This window comes from Camelina sativa, chromosome 7, assembly GCF_030686135.1.
Source record: "Camelina sativa cultivar CO46 ecotype springtype chromosome 7, ASM3068613v1".
Classification (NCBI taxonomy): Eukaryota; Viridiplantae; Streptophyta; class Magnoliopsida; order Brassicales; family Brassicaceae; genus Camelina; species Camelina sativa.
Window position 1 is genome coordinate 30965588 of NC_141886.1, and position 16967 is coordinate 30982554.

The 16967-nt window shown below is 36.9% G+C and overlaps 4 protein-coding genes and 1 non-coding gene across 5 annotated transcripts; 3 read left to right on the forward strand and 2 right to left on the reverse strand.

Annotated features, from left to right (window-relative positions):
* Positions 1-4741: 4741 nt before the first annotated feature.
* Positions 4742-4815, forward strand: TRNAV-AAC (transfer RNA valine (anticodon AAC)). Its single transcript has one exon. It is a non-coding gene; the product is annotated as a tRNA-Val (tRNA).
* A 1901-nt stretch (positions 4816-6716) lies between these two features.
* On the forward strand, positions 6717-9658 carry LOC104705080 (E3 ubiquitin-protein ligase RGLG4). The gene is made up of 11 exons (XM_087457467.1): positions 6717-7326; positions 7598-7682; positions 7774-7914; positions 7999-8112; positions 8186-8283; positions 8367-8446; positions 8547-8652; positions 8738-8865; positions 8981-9089; positions 9173-9229; positions 9341-9658. Exons 1-11 carry the CDS (start codon positions 7123-7125, stop codon positions 9422-9424), a joined length of 1206 nt encoding a protein of 401 aa, XP_087313593.1. The 5' UTR covers positions 6717-7122; the 3' UTR covers positions 9425-9658.
* On the reverse strand, positions 9650-10972 carry LOC104703290 (uncharacterized). Its single transcript, XM_010419300.3, has 2 exons — positions 10685-10972; positions 9650-10053 (listed from the first exon to the last, which is right to left on the reverse strand). The coding sequence occupies exons 1-2, from the start codon at positions 10883-10885 to the stop codon at positions 9877-9879; spliced, it is 378 nt and encodes a 125-aa protein (XP_010417602.2). The 5' UTR covers positions 10886-10972; the 3' UTR covers positions 9650-9876.
* Positions 10973-11514: 542 nt separating this feature from the next.
* On the forward strand, positions 11515-14559 carry LOC104705081 (cation/H(+) antiporter 2-like). The gene is made up of 4 exons (XM_010421071.2): positions 11515-11854; positions 11964-12947; positions 13132-14063; positions 14197-14559. The coding sequence occupies exons 1-4, from the start codon at positions 11696-11698 to the stop codon at positions 14471-14473; spliced, it is 2352 nt and encodes a 783-aa protein (XP_010419373.2). The 5' UTR covers positions 11515-11695; the 3' UTR covers positions 14474-14559.
* On the reverse strand, positions 14480-16236 carry LOC147941892 (organic cation/carnitine transporter 5). The gene has a single exon (XM_087456532.1). It carries the CDS (start codon positions 16234-16236, stop codon positions 14689-14691), a length of 1548 nt encoding a protein of 515 aa, XP_087312658.1. The 3' UTR covers positions 14480-14688.
* Positions 16237-16967: the final 731 nt, after the last annotated feature.

A 16967-nucleotide genomic window follows, 5' to 3' on the forward strand; every position in this document is an offset into this window, starting at 1 on the left:
GCCGATGCACATTATTATTTTGTGGATAATCATGCCAACGTTCCTATGAATCTTTGGTGTATAAGAATGAAAATATATATTTCATTTTTTCTTTCTGATTTTATCTCTTTCTGGGGTCAAACTTTTTATTTATATCAGCACTTTCTATACGTGACTCATGGTATATTGGTGGTATCTCTTTTGGGTATATCCACAATTTTGTTTTTAGTTCATCAACAACATCCATGTTTTCCCATATCATATAATCCATTGTGCGTTTAAATTCTCAAGAGTATTATAAAAGTTCATAACAGATAGTTTTGGGTAAATGAAAATCTATAAACCTTTTGGGATATTGACTATATTATTACGTATTATAATTAGGCGTTGACTATATTTTCCTTTCTACATTTACTTTTAGTTCTAATATTATAATTAAAAAAGAAAAAAACAAGAGTTCGCTTACTCTCAGTTCTACTTTCATTCAAATCTTCTAAACGAAAGTTTGATCGATGTCTCGTGGCCACACAAATCTATAATATGAAAGTTGGCTCACCATGTCATCTCAGCATTTAAAAAAAACGTGGAGCTAACACCTGATTTAAAAGGGGAAATGACATCCACACCCACTTTTTCCTAAAGTATTGTCACAAAAACCCATTTTCCACTCATGGTATATTTTCCCAAGTTTTTTGCTTATGTGTCCATTTTCCTTTTACATTTTTGTCTTTACTAACAACTTACCTCTCTTTCTCTCCTTCTTTTCTCTCTTTTTCTCTTCTTTTTTGTTGTTAACACTTTAACAAAGTAAAATATATTTATTTGTTATCATAAAACAAATTTTCTATTTATTTATATAAAATATGTTATGATTATATATTTTCTACATTTTAAGATACATATTGCTATATTTTTTTATGAATTTTTAGATTATACAGTATCCACCAGTCGTTGAACATTTGTTCAATTATAAGTGGATAATCAATTGCAGTATTGTTAATAGATAGTTACTTGTGTTTATTCATACAAAATATACATACATAAATTTGGTTAGATCTTTATCCATAGCATATTATCCATAACACAACATAGACCAAATAAGTACAAAACCCTTTAATTCTAAATTTTAAATCCTAGATTTAGGGTTTAGGGTTTAGGGTTTAGGGTTTAGGGTTTAGGGTTTAGGGTTTAGGGTTTAGGGTTTAGGGTTTAGTAATGAAAATTTAGTAACTTTAGTTGGTGATAAACATACTAAATTTTAAGTTTAGTAACTTTAGTTGTTGACAAACAAAAAAAAGTTAACCTTATACCCTAAATATTAAATCCTAACACCACATAGACACTAAATCCATATAAGCCCAAAAACGTAAACCTTATACCCTAAATCTTAAATCCTAAACCCTAAACCATACACCTTGAACCCTAAATCCTAAACCATGAATTAAAAATATAAACACATCATCCACATACCTAAACCTAAACTTTTAACCTTAACCCCTAAATCCTACACCTTGAACCTTAGACAATACAATTTGAACTCAAAATATAGACATTGAATCTATATACCATCTAAAGTCTAAACCCTAAACTATGGTGATGTTTAAACATGCAACAAACTTGTCAATAAATTTCATCTGGATTGCTTGTCCACGTGGTCAGAGTTTGGTGGATAGGCTTAGAGATTAATAATGACCATGTTTGTTGTGTAGTATGCTTCTAGTGACACTTCTAAGTTCTAATATTTCTAATTCTAGCTTAAAAATAGTACAAAAACATTTGGCTAAAAGACATCTAAGTGGCTAAACTATAGTGATGTTTGAACATGCAACAAACTTGTCAATAAATTTCATCTGGATTGCTTGTCCACGTGGTCAGAATTTGGTGGATAGGCTTTGAGATTAATAATGGTCATGTTTATTGTGTAGTATGCTTCTAGTGACACTTCTAAGTTCTAATATACCTACTTCTAGCTGAAAAATAGTACAAAAACATTTAGCTAAAAGAAATCTATGTGGCTAATTTATCTTGGACAAATTTCTGCTCATGTAAAGAATGAGCAAGATATTATAAGATAAGTATCCATAACTACTAATCCACATGATTGATATTCAATGTTCTAAATAAATCAATGTTATTAATTTTTATTTTGTTTATTAACCACTTATGAGTGTATATGTTTCTGGACCAACACAAAATATGAAGCAAGGAGCTCATGGTGTCTATGGATTTAATTGTGTGGATGTTGTATGATGATTCTTTGGTCTGTCTACATTGGTATCCACAAAAAAATATCCACATGATCACATCCATAGCCACCATTCAACTGCTATTCTTCAGCTTAATGTCTAGATATGCTTTGTAAATCCATGGAGACCTATTCACAGTTTCTCTATCCACTAAACTTTGTTTTTTTTTTAAGTGAATAGTTTTGGTTTTAGGTTCAAGGGTTTATGTTTTAGGATTTAAAATTTAGAATTAAAGGGTTTTGTACTTATTTGGTCTATGTTGTGTTATGGATAATATGCTATAGATAAAGATCTAACCAAATTTATTTATGTATATTTTGTATGAATAAACACAAGTAACTATCTATTAACAATACTGCAATTGATTATCCACTTATAATTGAACAAATGTTCAACGACTGATGGATACTGTATAATCTAAAAATTCATAAAAAATATAGCAATATGTATCTTAAAATGTAAAAAATATATAATCATAACATATTTTATATAAATAAATAGAAAATTTGTTTTATGATAACAAATAAATATATTTTACTTTGTTAAAGTGTTAACAACAAAAAAGAAGAGAAAAAGAGAGAAAAAAAGGAGAGAAAGAGAGGTAAGTTGTTAGTAAGGGCAAAAATGTAAAAGGAAAGTGGACACATAAGCAAAAAACTTGGGAAGTATACCATGAGTGGAAAGTGGGTTTTTGTGACAGAACTCACACCCAAAGTGGGTTTTCATGACATTTTCCCAATTTAAAATAGCTAACCAATCAAAATATAACAATTAATACAGCTCAGATTTTTGAACCAATGTTAATTATTCTCGGTTTCACGTCACTTTCTCTCTATTCATAAGTCTCTCACACACCGAATCAAAAAAAAGTAAAAAGTCTCCCTTTTCTTCTTTTTTACACCATAAGTTTTTATTCCTCAATCCATAAAGAGAGAGAGAGAGAGTAGCGGCTGATGTGTTCACGTTGTAACAGACATTTCGTGTATCACCACCAACATATCCTTTATAATTGTCTCAAACTAGAGCGTAATTGTAATTAATTTGCCACCATTTTCACCCGAAGTAGAAATGTAATACATTTGGAGAATTAGGCTCTCTCTCTAATCTCCTCTTTCTCTCTTCTTTGAATATCTCTCTTTGATGTTCCAATTTCCAATCAATTTTATATCACAAAACCAGAGAAGAAGTTTTTGAGACGGAGGTAATTTGAGTAGAAACAAAAACAAATATGTCTCTTTTCAAGTTAGTTTCCGCGATCAAAGATTTTCACCCAACTCACAAATTTGGCGAAGATGGATTTGGACCCATCTTCAAAGTACCCTCAATTCTGACATGCCTGATCTTAAAGTTTCATCTTTTAAGTGTATCTTTGACCATTTGTTGTTTGTACGTTTTTTGTGTGTGGTCTGTATTGTATTGATTCATTCTCATTTCCTACATTTTTCTGATACTTTGTGTAGCAACTCTTAGTACAATAGCTGGATCCAGAATATTGGATATGATGCGATTGGGTTGAAAATTGCTATGGTATGTTACCGTTGAGGTTCTTTAGGGTTTATGATTAGGGTGTCTGCATGTAGCCTTATCACATATTAGAAGCAACCTCACTTTCTCAATCTAAAGTTAAATTAATAACATAACACAAAAATCTCACAAATCTTTTCAAAAGCCTCTCGATATTGACCCGACTCTAGGGGTGGCGGGAGGGGCAAAATCCAAGGGTCCACTCCAAAATCCAGAAAAAAAACCTTTGAACAAAGGGCACAAAAAAAAAGAAAACTGTGAAAGAGATTTAAAAAATTTAGTTTACCTAGGGCATAAAAATATTGAGATGGGATGTTGGTTAGTGAAGTTTGTTTGTTTTTGTGAGGACTCTTGCTTATTATTTTCAAGTGGATTATACAAGATATAATTTTGTATTTGAGTATTTTTATTAGTAATTGTTGTTGCAACTGTGTAACTATTGCGGTTGAAAAGAAGGTGTTTGATATTGTTGTTCCTGCGGTTGTCGAGAAAAAAGAATTGGTATCTTACTACTCTTCAAACATCTATTGCAGAGTATGAAACATCGATTGAGGCAACTGCTATTAAACACACATAATTTAAAAATCTACACAAAACATCCTATAAATAAACGTCAAAAGACAAAAATACGAAAAAAAAATAAACAGCACAAATGAAAACAACAACCCGCACATAGCGCGGACACCAACTTAGTAATATTTATATTCCCTTATCTCTTTTCTTTATGGTGACAAAAAAAACCCATTTACTATTATGATAAAAGTGTAACCACGATATCGTAACGTGGCCACCGTATGAGGAGTCACATCAATAAATCAAATAATCACACTTGGATCTAGGCGAAGACTCTCGACGATAACGACATGCAAACAAGCACATTGATCCAGTTGAACTTAATACGATTGCAAACGCACTTGTAAGTTATCTACTCATCTCAATTAGACTAGAAGAATTACATAATAAAGTAAGTAACGAGAGCAGTTTGGCTAAAAGGTTTCGTGGTGTAGTTGGTTATCACGTCAGTCTAACACACTGAAGGTCTCCGGTTCGAACCCGGGCGAAGCCATCATTATGTTTTTTTTTTACTTAGCATTGATACCATCATACCAAAACAAAGAATCAACTTATGAAAATAAAAAAGTTAGCAGAAACGGCGACTGACGACGAAACAAAATATACGATAAAGCAAGTGTGGACTGTGGAACCATTATTTTTTTTAAAAATTGTTTTCTTTTCGTCCATACAAATGTGATGTGATATAAACTGTTTGGTTTACTTGTTTTCTTTGGTGTGGGGGCTCAGATAAATTCCCAATATATTAATCCGAATAGAAATTGATTATGTGGGACACGTGCCCATTCCTGACCTGCTGGCACAGTAGTCTGATCCTTAATACTTGTTGGGCCATGATGGAATTTATGGGCTGAGAACAAAGTTTATTTGGACCCCCACATCTAAAACCAGATAGATGTATTTATGTAAAATATAGCAAGGATCCTCACACGTCAAGGAAAACAGATATGATTGCGTAAATAGGATTTCAGATATCACAAACACGACACAACTCTCGCTGGTAAATTATTTCATCCAAGGTATCTCATTTGTTTTCTCTATCCCCCAAGATTGTATGCATTTGGTTAGAAGCCTATTATTTTGTCTTCAACTCCGTATATATACCACATATACTAATGTTTTTTTTTTTTAGTAAAATTATCCAGAATATTTGTTCCATTACTAATTTGGATAGAAAATAAATAGATAGTATACAAATTTTCTTATTATCCATCACTCCTTCAATTAATTATGTAATTATTCGATTGTTTATTTATAAATATCCATGTCGCAGGCAGTCATATTCTAGTGAGTCGTCCTGGTGTTGGTGGTCGAAACCCTAAAACATGGGATGAGCCACTCATCTACAGGCCCGAGCGCCACATAACCGGCAATGAAAGTGGTACTGTTGACTGAACCAGACTTACGACTTGTTTCATTTGGAACTGGTAGGCGCGGCTGCGTTGGAGCGAAGCTTGGAATCTCCATGATTGTTACGTTGTTGTGTAGGCTTCTCCAAGGGTTCGACTGAACCATTCCTCCTGGTACGACGGACAAAATCGAGCTAGTCGAGTCGAAAGAAAACTTGTTCATGGCTAATCCTTGATGGCTTGTGTGAAGCCCAGATTAGATGCCGTGATCATGTACCCGAAACTCTGGACCGGACCAGCTTGATCCCACCGGTTAACTGTTAGTGTTATTTGACTAAGTCTTTTATTATTCGAATAAACTCCCAGTTCGTAGGAGTCGTACGTGGCTGTTGAATTGTTCTCCCATGTTTCTCCCATGTTTCTTAGTTATAGGGCTTTAAATAGCCACCGCATTTATTGTTATTGTCAACGTATGGATTAAATTTGAATTAGTTTTTTAGTGATGTTGTCGTTTGTTTCGTTGGTCTGAAGTCTGCACTGAACATGACAAAAATTACATGGCATGCTTTTGATTATAATTTTATAAATAAAGGATTGATAATAAATTTGTGATGATATTTTGGTAATCTAATTCTTATGATGGTATCAAAAACCAATGAGAATTACAAAAGAAAGTTTATATATATTTCCTTCCAAAAGAACTTAAGTTCAGTTAACTTATTTTTTTCTTTTCGTAAGGCATATAAAGTTTTTTTTTTTTTTTGACAAACAGGCATATAAAGTTTATTTAGTCAAATAATCAAGTAAACATTTCATGAATGAATCAGACCATAACGTTGTTAAAAAAAAAAAAAAAACAGACCATAAACGTACATAAAAGGCCCAGCCCAGTATTGTCCCGCCGTTTAATTTCGGTAAAGTAAGCTTCAAGAAACGGATGGAGTGCAAAAATGGAGATATTAAACTTGGAAGCTCAGATTAGCATAATAAGAGTATCTAATTCCATCTTTGTTCACAAGGACATTCTTTTTCTAATTACATCTCCATCACAAAGTCATTCTTGTTTGTCTTCTTTTTTTAAGAATGATATATTTATATCCATCTCATAAGATCTTCAGTGTATATAATATATAGTTTCATTTTTTCTAGGTTTCGGTACTCATGAGGGTCTATAGTAAAATATGAAGTCCCCATCTGGCCGCGTAAAAACTAGATAACAATTAGAGTGAGTGGTTGACATAACAAAAATTAATGATTGTTACCGCGTAGAATGAAAATAAATAAAAACTAAATTAAGACAGTGAAGCAATAAATGTTTTTATTGGGTGTCTTGAAGAGTAGTCTTCTTTAAATATTCCAGCAAAGAAGGGGGAACAAAAAAAAAAGATTCTATCATTATCAAGAAAAAAAAACATATTTGTGAATTCGAAGAAAGAAGAAGAAGAAAGGAGATGACTATGGGAAATTTCTTAAAGAGATTTGGTAGTGGAAAAAGCAAAAGCAGTCGGAGTATGAGTATAGGAACGACGTCGTCTCAATCTAATGAACCATCACCGTCGGATGCTTCAAGTTCAATCTCCGTTGCCGACGACAAGACCAACGCCGCCAAGAAGAAGTACGCTCTCATCCCTGATCGCTTCTCTTCCCTCGACCAGGTTCTTGTTTTTTTTTTTTTTTTTCTTGTGTTGACTTGACTTTTGGTTCACAATGGTTTCTGCTCCTTTGATGTCTTCAAAAGACTAATACAAGAGGCGTATGATTTTTTTTCTCTCTCTTTACTCCTCCATTTCATTGACATTGGGACATAAAATGATTTGGTACATTTTCTAGTCGTTATGTAAAATAATGTCTTAAAAAAAAAATTAGTGAGGAGGATCATTTGTTCTTGAGTGTTATAATTATGGAATGGTGTGGTGGTTTTAAAAGGTATCAAAAGCTCTAAGAGAAGCTGGTCTTGAATCATCCAATCTCATTCTGGGAGTTGATTTCACTAAGAGCAACGAGTGGACTGGTAAGTAGCTAGAATAAATACAAACTTAAATTGTAAGTTCACATATTTTTATGGAAAAATGTAAAAGTATGGTCATCGTGTTCTGTTTCAGGGAAAACTTCTTTCGATGGAAAGTGTCTGCACGCGCTCGGGGAAACACCAAATCCATACGAAAAGGCCATCTTTGTAATCGGCCAAACGTTGGCTCCTTTCGACGAAGATAATCTCATCCCTTGTTTCGGCTTTGGCGATTGTGAGTGTTTTTGTTTGTTTCCCCTGAAAATATCATCTTCGATCTCTGTTTCTGAGACTCTGTTTTTTTTTTTGCATTATCCAGCAACAACTCACGATGAGGAAGTGTTCGGTTTCCATAGCGACATTTCTCCATGTCATGGCTTCGAAGAGGTCTTAGCATGTTACAGGAGAATTGCACCCGTCTTGCGTCTATCAGGTCTTTCTTTGAAAATCTAAATATACCTTCCATAGCTTTATTACCAAGTCACACAAGCTTCCGTGTTCAAAAGGGCCAACGTCGTATGGACCGCTCATTGATGCTGCCGTTGACATTGTGGAGAAGAACGGTGGACAGTTCCATGTTCTTGTGATCGTCGCGGATGGACAGGTAAATTAAAAAAGCTTTTAAGAGAGAAAAAAGTAAGCGAAGTATGATATCAAAACTTAAAAGGCTACATTCTGAATGCTAAGGTAACGAGAGGTACTGATATGGCCGAGGGAGAACTCAGTCAACAAGAGAAGACAACCATCGACGCTATTGTGAATGCAAGGTAAAACAAATGTAGATTCAGTTTTATTCATATTTTCGCAACTAGATTTTGTGAAATCTAAACAGGCCATTTCGAACCTCCTTTTTTTTTTTATCTACAGCTCGTATGCTTTATCGATTGTTTTAGTCGGTGTTGGAGACGGACCATGGGAAGACATGAGGAAGTTCGATGATAAGATCCCTAAGCGTGAATTCGACAACTTTCAGGTATCTTCCCGGTTGTGTTATTTTCCATCTATATGCTCTGCTTCGAGTATCTTCTTGATCTTTATCTTCTCTTCTCTATGCGTAGTTTGTGAATTTCACAGAGATCATGATGAGAAACTCACCAGAGTCTGCCAAAGAAACTGCCTTTGCTCTTGCTGCTCTTATGGAGATTCCCTTTCAGTATCAAGCAGCCATCGAACTCCGCTTACTCGGGTACTTCCATAAGTTTTCACTTCTCAACATAAATAGAACTTTTTGTCTTATTGCTTCTTTTTGTTTGTCTAATTGCTTCTGCTGGTCTTTTCCAATTCTGCACCTGACTATAAAGGAACCCGACGGGCTCAGCTAAGACAGTAGTTCCGAGACCACCACCAATTCCGTACACGCCTCCAACTAATGCTGAACTACCATCAACTGCATCTCCTGAACAAACCCAGGTCTCATACTTTGCATACTTTAACTAATTTTCTGCCTTGCCGAATCAACTTCAAACTCACTCATATGGTATTCCGTTTAACAGAGTTGCCCGATTTGTCTGACTAACCGAAAAGACGTGGCTTTCAGCTGTGGCCACATGGTTAGTTTCACCAAGGAATTTTAACTAACTGTTTGCTTTAAGTTTACTCAAACCCATTCCCATCCATGAATAAACCAGTTTTTAACTTACCTTTGCAATTTCCTTTGGCAGACTTGTGGAGATTGCGGATCCAAAATATCAAGTTGCCCCATCTGCCGAGTACGGATCACTAGCAGGCTACGGCTTTACACATGATTAATGCCCACAAACTGTCTTACTTTTCACGGTTTTACGCGTGATAAATGCCGACAAGCTTTATTTATGCACATAAGAAACGTTTGCACATACTGTCCTTCCCCTTTGTAGAATCTACAGTTTGGTTTACCAACTGTCTCTGACAATGTTCCACAATCAGCATGTACAATGCAATTTCGTATGTACTGTAAAACAATAACCTTGCAAGTAAGAATGAAGAAGCAATGTACAAAACATGGGTTTTACACAGTTTTATTCATCATAGCAAAATGTTTGTAGTGACTGAAGTGGCAGCAGTTGGCATAGCACAAAAGCTATGTGGCTAGATGCTAGTTACAAAAATAAAATAAAAAAACATTACAGCCAGTAACAAACATGCCATCTTTGCATCAACGAACGAAAGATTCAAGTGAGGGTCATCCATTAACACTGACTCTTCAAAGAATTCATCCTTACGCTTTGGTTGTCACCGTGTCATCCAGCTTTGGCACTGGTTGGATTCTTTGATAAGGCTTCCTGGTAAGAGTCTCTCCCCTTAGAGCAGCCACGTATCTGTCGTTTGTATCCTGCTTCTGTTTCAACTCACCGAGATACTCAGCTAGCCTCTCTTGGTTTACTTTACCCATCATCTGCAGAAAAGTGTTGTTCATCAGCAGAAGATAACACAAAAAAAGATTGAAGCTTACAAAAACCAAAAGTGGGTCAATAAAGGATTTTCATATGCGGATTCATGTTTAACAATCAGCCTAAAGGTTAACATACGACTAAACTTCAACTCAATCGACATTGTGAAGCAGAGCAAGAACAGAAAAACAGAACCCGCAAATGCCTAACTCATCAATCCACCACAACAACTCTAGGGACTCAATCCCATAGGAGCTTTGCAAAGTAGCAGATAACAATGGATTTTAGATTATCACATAACAAAAGCACAAGATACAACAATTATCAAGATGTCCCACTCATCCTCCAAGAAAAGTTCCACACATCAAGGTAAGCTCAAGAGACTATGTATGAACAAATTGTAACCAATCAAGCTCAAGAATCTAGCCATCCTATGAGCCTCAATAGAAGAAGACCAACTACATGTTTCTATTTTCAAACATCTATCAGGTTCATGAAACATATTTGAGATCAGCAGATACATTTAACAGGTCAGGAATCGCATCAACGACCAATCAAAAATGCTTAAAGAGAAGAGCACAATCACAGGGAACAATCAGGAAACGCCTTCGGTAGAGAGATAGGAGAGATACATACGAGGGTGTCGGGGCGAGCGGATTTACGGAGGCGGGCTTCGAGCTCCGGGTTACTGGAATTGGTGACCTGCATAACACCATAGCCAATCACGCCGGGAATGACACCGCATAAAGTAGCAAACCTGAAGAAGAAGGATCTGGAATCTCGCGTCTTCCTCACTAGCCACCTCCATGTGTTGCTCTTCTCATACATGAACGACATCTCTCCTTCTCTCTCTCCGAGTCACCGCTTTTTTTCTCGCCGGGGGTTTTCTAGGGTTCTAGATTTCGTGGTATATGCAAAAAACCTCCCATATTTCTATATATTTATTTCTGGGTCCAATATATTCTTAACTTTCGGATCTTACACCTGATAGTTTTTATATTATATTTCGGCCCTTCTAGTTTCTTTAGTTATGTCAGAAACACTCAAGGTTGGTGTTTGTGTTAAGAACACCCTATGTTTTTGGTTTGCGAAAATATTAATTTGTGGGAAGGAAAAAAAAATGAGATAATGTCCAAAAATATTAGTAACGAATTTCACTTACGCGAAATATCCAGTAGTGTTTTACTACCATCTGTGATATGTTTGGAAAATATTATCATTTTATCACAGACAATAATATCATCTCATATTTACAAAATATGATAAAACAGAATAAAAATGCGGGAAAATAAAGAATGAAAGAATCGCTGTTGATTGACCGGATAATAACCAATTCATTGGTGAATTTATTCTTAATGTTAGTTCGTTGATTACAGTCAACTTAATCCGCTTTTCAAGAAATAAAATAGAGGCATAGAGTGATTGAAGGATGGTCAAGTAATTGTAAACCCATATCAACTCCAACCAAATGTAAAGTAATTAGTTTTTTTTCCTAATTTACTTCTGGAAATTATATATTCTTGATTTATAAAACAGTTTCAGTTTCTTTTTCCCCAACAAACGTTTTTTTTTCTTTCTTTCTTAGTCTTCTTCTCATCATCACGTTTGAAGAATGCTCATGATCATCGAATCAAGAAGAAGAAGAAGATGGATCCAAAGTTATTGTTTTGCTTACCTCAAGGAGATGCATTGTTCAATCCCCTTAATACCTTGCTTATTCAAATGGCTTGCATTCTCGTCTTCTCACAGTTGTTCTATCTCCTTCTTAAACCCTGTGGCCAAGCTGGTCCTGTTGCCCAGATTCTCGTAAGAATATTTTATTTCTTGCGTTACAAGAAACATTCAGTTTTTAGGGCTGTGGAAAATTTCTAACAATTTTTTTTTTGTTTTGTTACCCATCTTGGGTTTTTTTTAGGCTGGGATTGTGTTGAGTCCTGTTCTGCTCTCTAGAATACCTACAGTCAAGGAATTCTTCCTCCAAAAAAACGCAGCAGATTATTACTCTTTCTTCTCGTTCGCTTTGCGAACATCTTTCATGTTCTTGATCGGTCTTGAAGTCGATCTACATTTCATGAAAAGAAATTTCAAGAAAGCAGCAGTGATAACCTGCAGCTCATTCTTGGCGTGCGGCCTCCTGAGTTTCGCTTTCTTATGGTTATTCATCCCTATGTTTGAGATCAAAGAAGATTACTTGACGCTTTTCTTGGTTCTTCTCATTACCGTCTCTAACACGGCATCTCCTGTTGTATTCCGTTCAATAGCCGATTGGAAACTAAACACATCTGAGATCGGACGGCTAACAATCTCATGTGCGCTGTTCATCGAATTAACAGACGTCGTTCTCTACACTGTAATCATTGCGTTCATCTCTGGATCTATGATAGGTGATCTCGTCCTATTTGTTTTCGGGACCGGATTCCTAATCTTGCTCAACAGGTTCTTAGCTCCATGGCTTCCAAAGAGGAACCCTAAAGAGAAGTACCTCTCAAAGGCTGAAACTTTGGTTTTCTTCATCTTCCTTCTCATCATCGGTATAACCATCGAATCCTACGACGTCAATTCCTCCGTTTCGGTTTTCGCCATTGGCATAATGTTTCCGCGACAAGGAAAGACTCACAGAACGTTGATTCAACGGCTTAGTTACCCGATCCACGAGTTTGTTCTTCCTGTTTGCTTTGGTTACATCGGCTTCAGATTCAGCATCATCGCGTTAACCACACGCTATTACATCGGTCTAGTTATTATAGTGATTGTAACCTTACTTGGGAAATTTATTGGTGTAATAAGCGCTTGTATGTACCTGAAGATCCCCAAGAAACATTGGCTTTTCTTACCCGCCATTCTCTCTGTTAAAGGCCATGTGGGTCTTCTTCTTCTCGACTCAAACTATTCCGAAAAGGTACGTCTACATAATGTTCTAGGGTCTCATATTTTTTTTTTTCAAGAACATCTAACAGTTACCATAACAAATATTGAACATAGCTTACGACATTATTGAACTGATTCATCTTCATGACAATATCAATTATCCTTAAAAAACTTTTTGTTCTTTTTTGACATTGTTTGTCTGAATCTACCTGTAGAAATGGTGGACCACAACAATCCATGATATGATGGTGGCTGCGTTGGTGATCACGACGCTAGTAAGCGGTGTACTGGCGTCTTTCTTGCTTAAAGGAAGAGATAAAGACTTTGCTTACGAGAAGACTTCGCTTGAATCTCACGACACCAACGAGGAATTACGTGTTTTATCCTGCGTATACGGAGCCCGTCAAGCTCGTGGTGCAATCTCTCTTGTCTCGGCCTTGAGCGGTTCTCGCGGAGCTTCGAAGCCGTTCTCGCCTCTGCTTATGCACCTTGTACCGCTTCCCAAGAAAAGAAAAACTGAATTGATGTACCATGAGCACGACGAAGATGGAGCCAATGCGAATGGAGATGACGAATTCGGGACCAACGATGGTTTGGAGATCAACGATTCGATTGATTCGTTTGCTAAAGACAGCAAAATCATGATCCAACCGGTGAAACTCGTGACGCAGATGCTTAACATGCACGCCGAGATCTGTAACGCAACAGAGGATCTTCGAGTTTCGATTGTATTTCTTCCGTTTCATAAACACCAGAGGATCGACGGGAAGACTACAAACGATGGGGAACTTTTCAGACAGATGAACCGGAATGTTCTAAGGCACGCTCCGTGTTCGATCGGTATTTTTGTGGACCGAAACATTACCGGATTTCAGCAGCCGCACGGGTTTGATTCGGTACAACACGTTGCGGCATTGTTCTTTGGTGGTCCGGATGATCGCGAGGCTCTTGCTCTGTGCAAATGGCTTTCGAACAACGCCCTAATTCATCTCACAGTTATACAGTTCATGTCCGAGGATTCAAAGGCAGAGACTCCGGTTGGAAATGCGACAACACGAGATAATAACGAGGTTTTTTTGGATGTTATGGGAAGGGATCAAACTGAACAAGAAACAGATCGGAGCTTCTTAGAAGAATTCTACAACAGGTACCTTATTTATACATTGTTTTTGTCACTAATCTGTTTTGTGTGTACTCTGTTTCTGATAAGAGCGCCTCTACTCTGTTTCGTTGTCCATCAAAGAAACGACTTTTGATATTATTTTTGGACTGTACAACAGATTTGTAACGACGGGAGAAGTGGGGTTCATAGAGAAGCGTGTGAGCAATGGACCGCATACGATGACGATTCTAAGAGAGATCGGAGAGATGTATTCACTGTTTGTGGTTGGAAAGAGCAGAGGAGATTGTCCTATGACGGTGAGAATGAAAGATTGGGAAGAGTGTCCGGAGCTAGGAACTGTCGGTGATTTCTTGGCTTCATCTTTAGATGTAAATGCGTCTGTATTAGTAGTTCAAAGACAAAGATATTCACATGATAGCTTTTTAGATGATTAGCAAACGTTTTTTAGTTTATGGAAATTTTATTATCAAAACCTAAACCTAGAAAACAAAATGATTCAGTTTATGAAGAATTTAAGACATGCCATTGTAGCCTTCACATATGAATTACTCTGAAAATCAACAGAGGGCTTGATCTAAACGGTTCTGTTTAGTGACAATTTTATATGGAAATTGAGTAAAAGAACATATAGGTTTCTGAAACTCTGTTTTCAGCAACTATGGCTAGTCTTCAAGGCTTGGTCTCTCTGCTCTTGTGCTTCCATTGTATCACACAGACTTGACCCTTTGGTCTCAGGAAGAAGCAAAACGAATAACCCTACACCTGACATCGTAAATCCAAAAACTGCAAAAGATAGTGACGGAAGATTTCTCCCAACCGAAGCAATGATTGGACAACAAGCTCCTCCAACCACAAGCGCTTGTCTAAGCATCGTTGTTGCGCTATTCCTCACGCATGTAGGGAATAACTCAACCATATAAACCGCCACTAAATTGAATCCAATCCTAGCGCAAAAGAAAGAACCGAGTTCGAGAGCGAAAGCGATTTTTGTTCTCCCCAAAAGGCTCATAACGAAACAGAACACTCCTGATGCCCCTCCAATTAAGCAATTTACAAGCACAGAGCTTCTCCTGCTGAATCTCTCTAGCAAAATCGGCGTAATAATAAACGTCGGTAACTCCACCATGGCGTTTAGTGCTTCGCTCAGATAGATGTTCACTTTTATGTCTCTAACCGCTAATGGAACTCCATAGTACGACATTCCCAACCCAAACATTATGATCATAACAAGTACGATTCTTCGAAAAGCCCATTTCCTGATGAACAAGTCCTTGATAGAAGAGCTTGAAGTTTGTTCTAGTGTTTCTTTTGGAGGTAACCTAGAAAACGCGGATTCCAAGTAACCTCTCTTTGCAGGTGAAATTCTTTTGAGCACTTCAATGGCTTCTTCATTCTTCCCTTCCAAATGGAGCCAGCGCGGCGACTCTAGGGCAAAAAAATAGATGAAAATACTGTGGATTCCTGCAGGAACGGATGTGCATAGATAGAGTACTTTCCAGGAAGCGTGCCGGACAAGGTAAGCGATTCCAGACAGCGACATGAACCCTAACACAAACAGAGTAAACGGAATCATAGTAGCTCGCGGTCTCCATTTAGTGGAAACCCTCTCACTTATCAGAACTAACGCGTATGTACCAGTTTGGGAACGCGCGAATCCGATCACGAACTTTAAGAAAGAGTAGATCCATATGTTGGAGGATAAAGAAATCGAGATTCCAGTGAGTGACATTGCGAAAGTCGAGAAAAAAAGAAGTTGCTTCCGTCCCAAGGAACCGTCTGGGATCATAGCCAAGAAGATTCCTCCAACTATAGAACCCACATAAAAAGTTGAACTAGGCAGGCTTCTGAGAAAGGAGCTCGAGCACTCGAGATCGAACTCGGAAATGACTGATCTACCCTTGAAACCACCGTCGTCCCATTCCCAAGCTGACCGGGGAATCTTACAGATATCGGTAGTTGCCGGATTGCAGATCGTGTGGTCGAGACAGTGCCACGTAGGATATGCATCTGTGAAGACGGTGATGAATATCTGGTGGGAATCGAAGGTTAAGGCGAGCCCAACAAGAACTATCTGTAAGAACTGCGAGAATCCGAAATCAGACAAGCTATTTTCAAGGATCTTGTCGAAAGTCAGAGGCGACGAAGTGTCTTCATCTTCTTCAAGGTGTGTCAACAATGGTGCTGACGAATCCGCCATAGTTGCTTACTTCAATCGATCTTGTTGAGGTCGTGAGAATTATTACATCAAAGATTAAAACAATCAACTGTGGTACTTGACACATATATAATCTGAAAATCAACATCTCGCATTTAATGTGTGGTCAAGAGGTGCGATCTCTACTGATCAGTGATTGAGATTTGTATTTTATTTTGTCTTTTCGAACAACTGTTTAAGATTTGTATCTTTGTGGCCCTTTCACCTTTAAGTATTAAATTAGCCAATAATTGAAGCACTATATGAATAAAATACATATTTGCTGATGTAAGTACACTTCTGCTTAGAAATTAATAGTGGGCTCTCAAGTAAAGCCCAGTATTAGGTTAGCTCAGACTCAAATTTTAAAGCCCGGTTTGTTATACCTCGCACGTGTGTCCCACGTCGACAGGTACGTTGTGTTTCCACTTGTTGCAGAGCATGGGTGAGACATGACTACTTGCGTCTTAACATCTCGCCAAGAAATTATGTAATTTTATTTTTTTAAGTATACAAAGAATAAAGCAAGGTGACTATCAAATTGAATAGTGTTATTATAAGCTTGGCTTATAAGATTTAGATATCTACATCTACCGCCACCATTCTCACTAGTGACTTGCCACCTTGTGTTGAATATGCATATATGTATTGTTATAATGATTATATACATATCCAATAATTGAAACAAAATAATATGCATATTAGAGCACAGTGAATTCTGCTTATTATACATC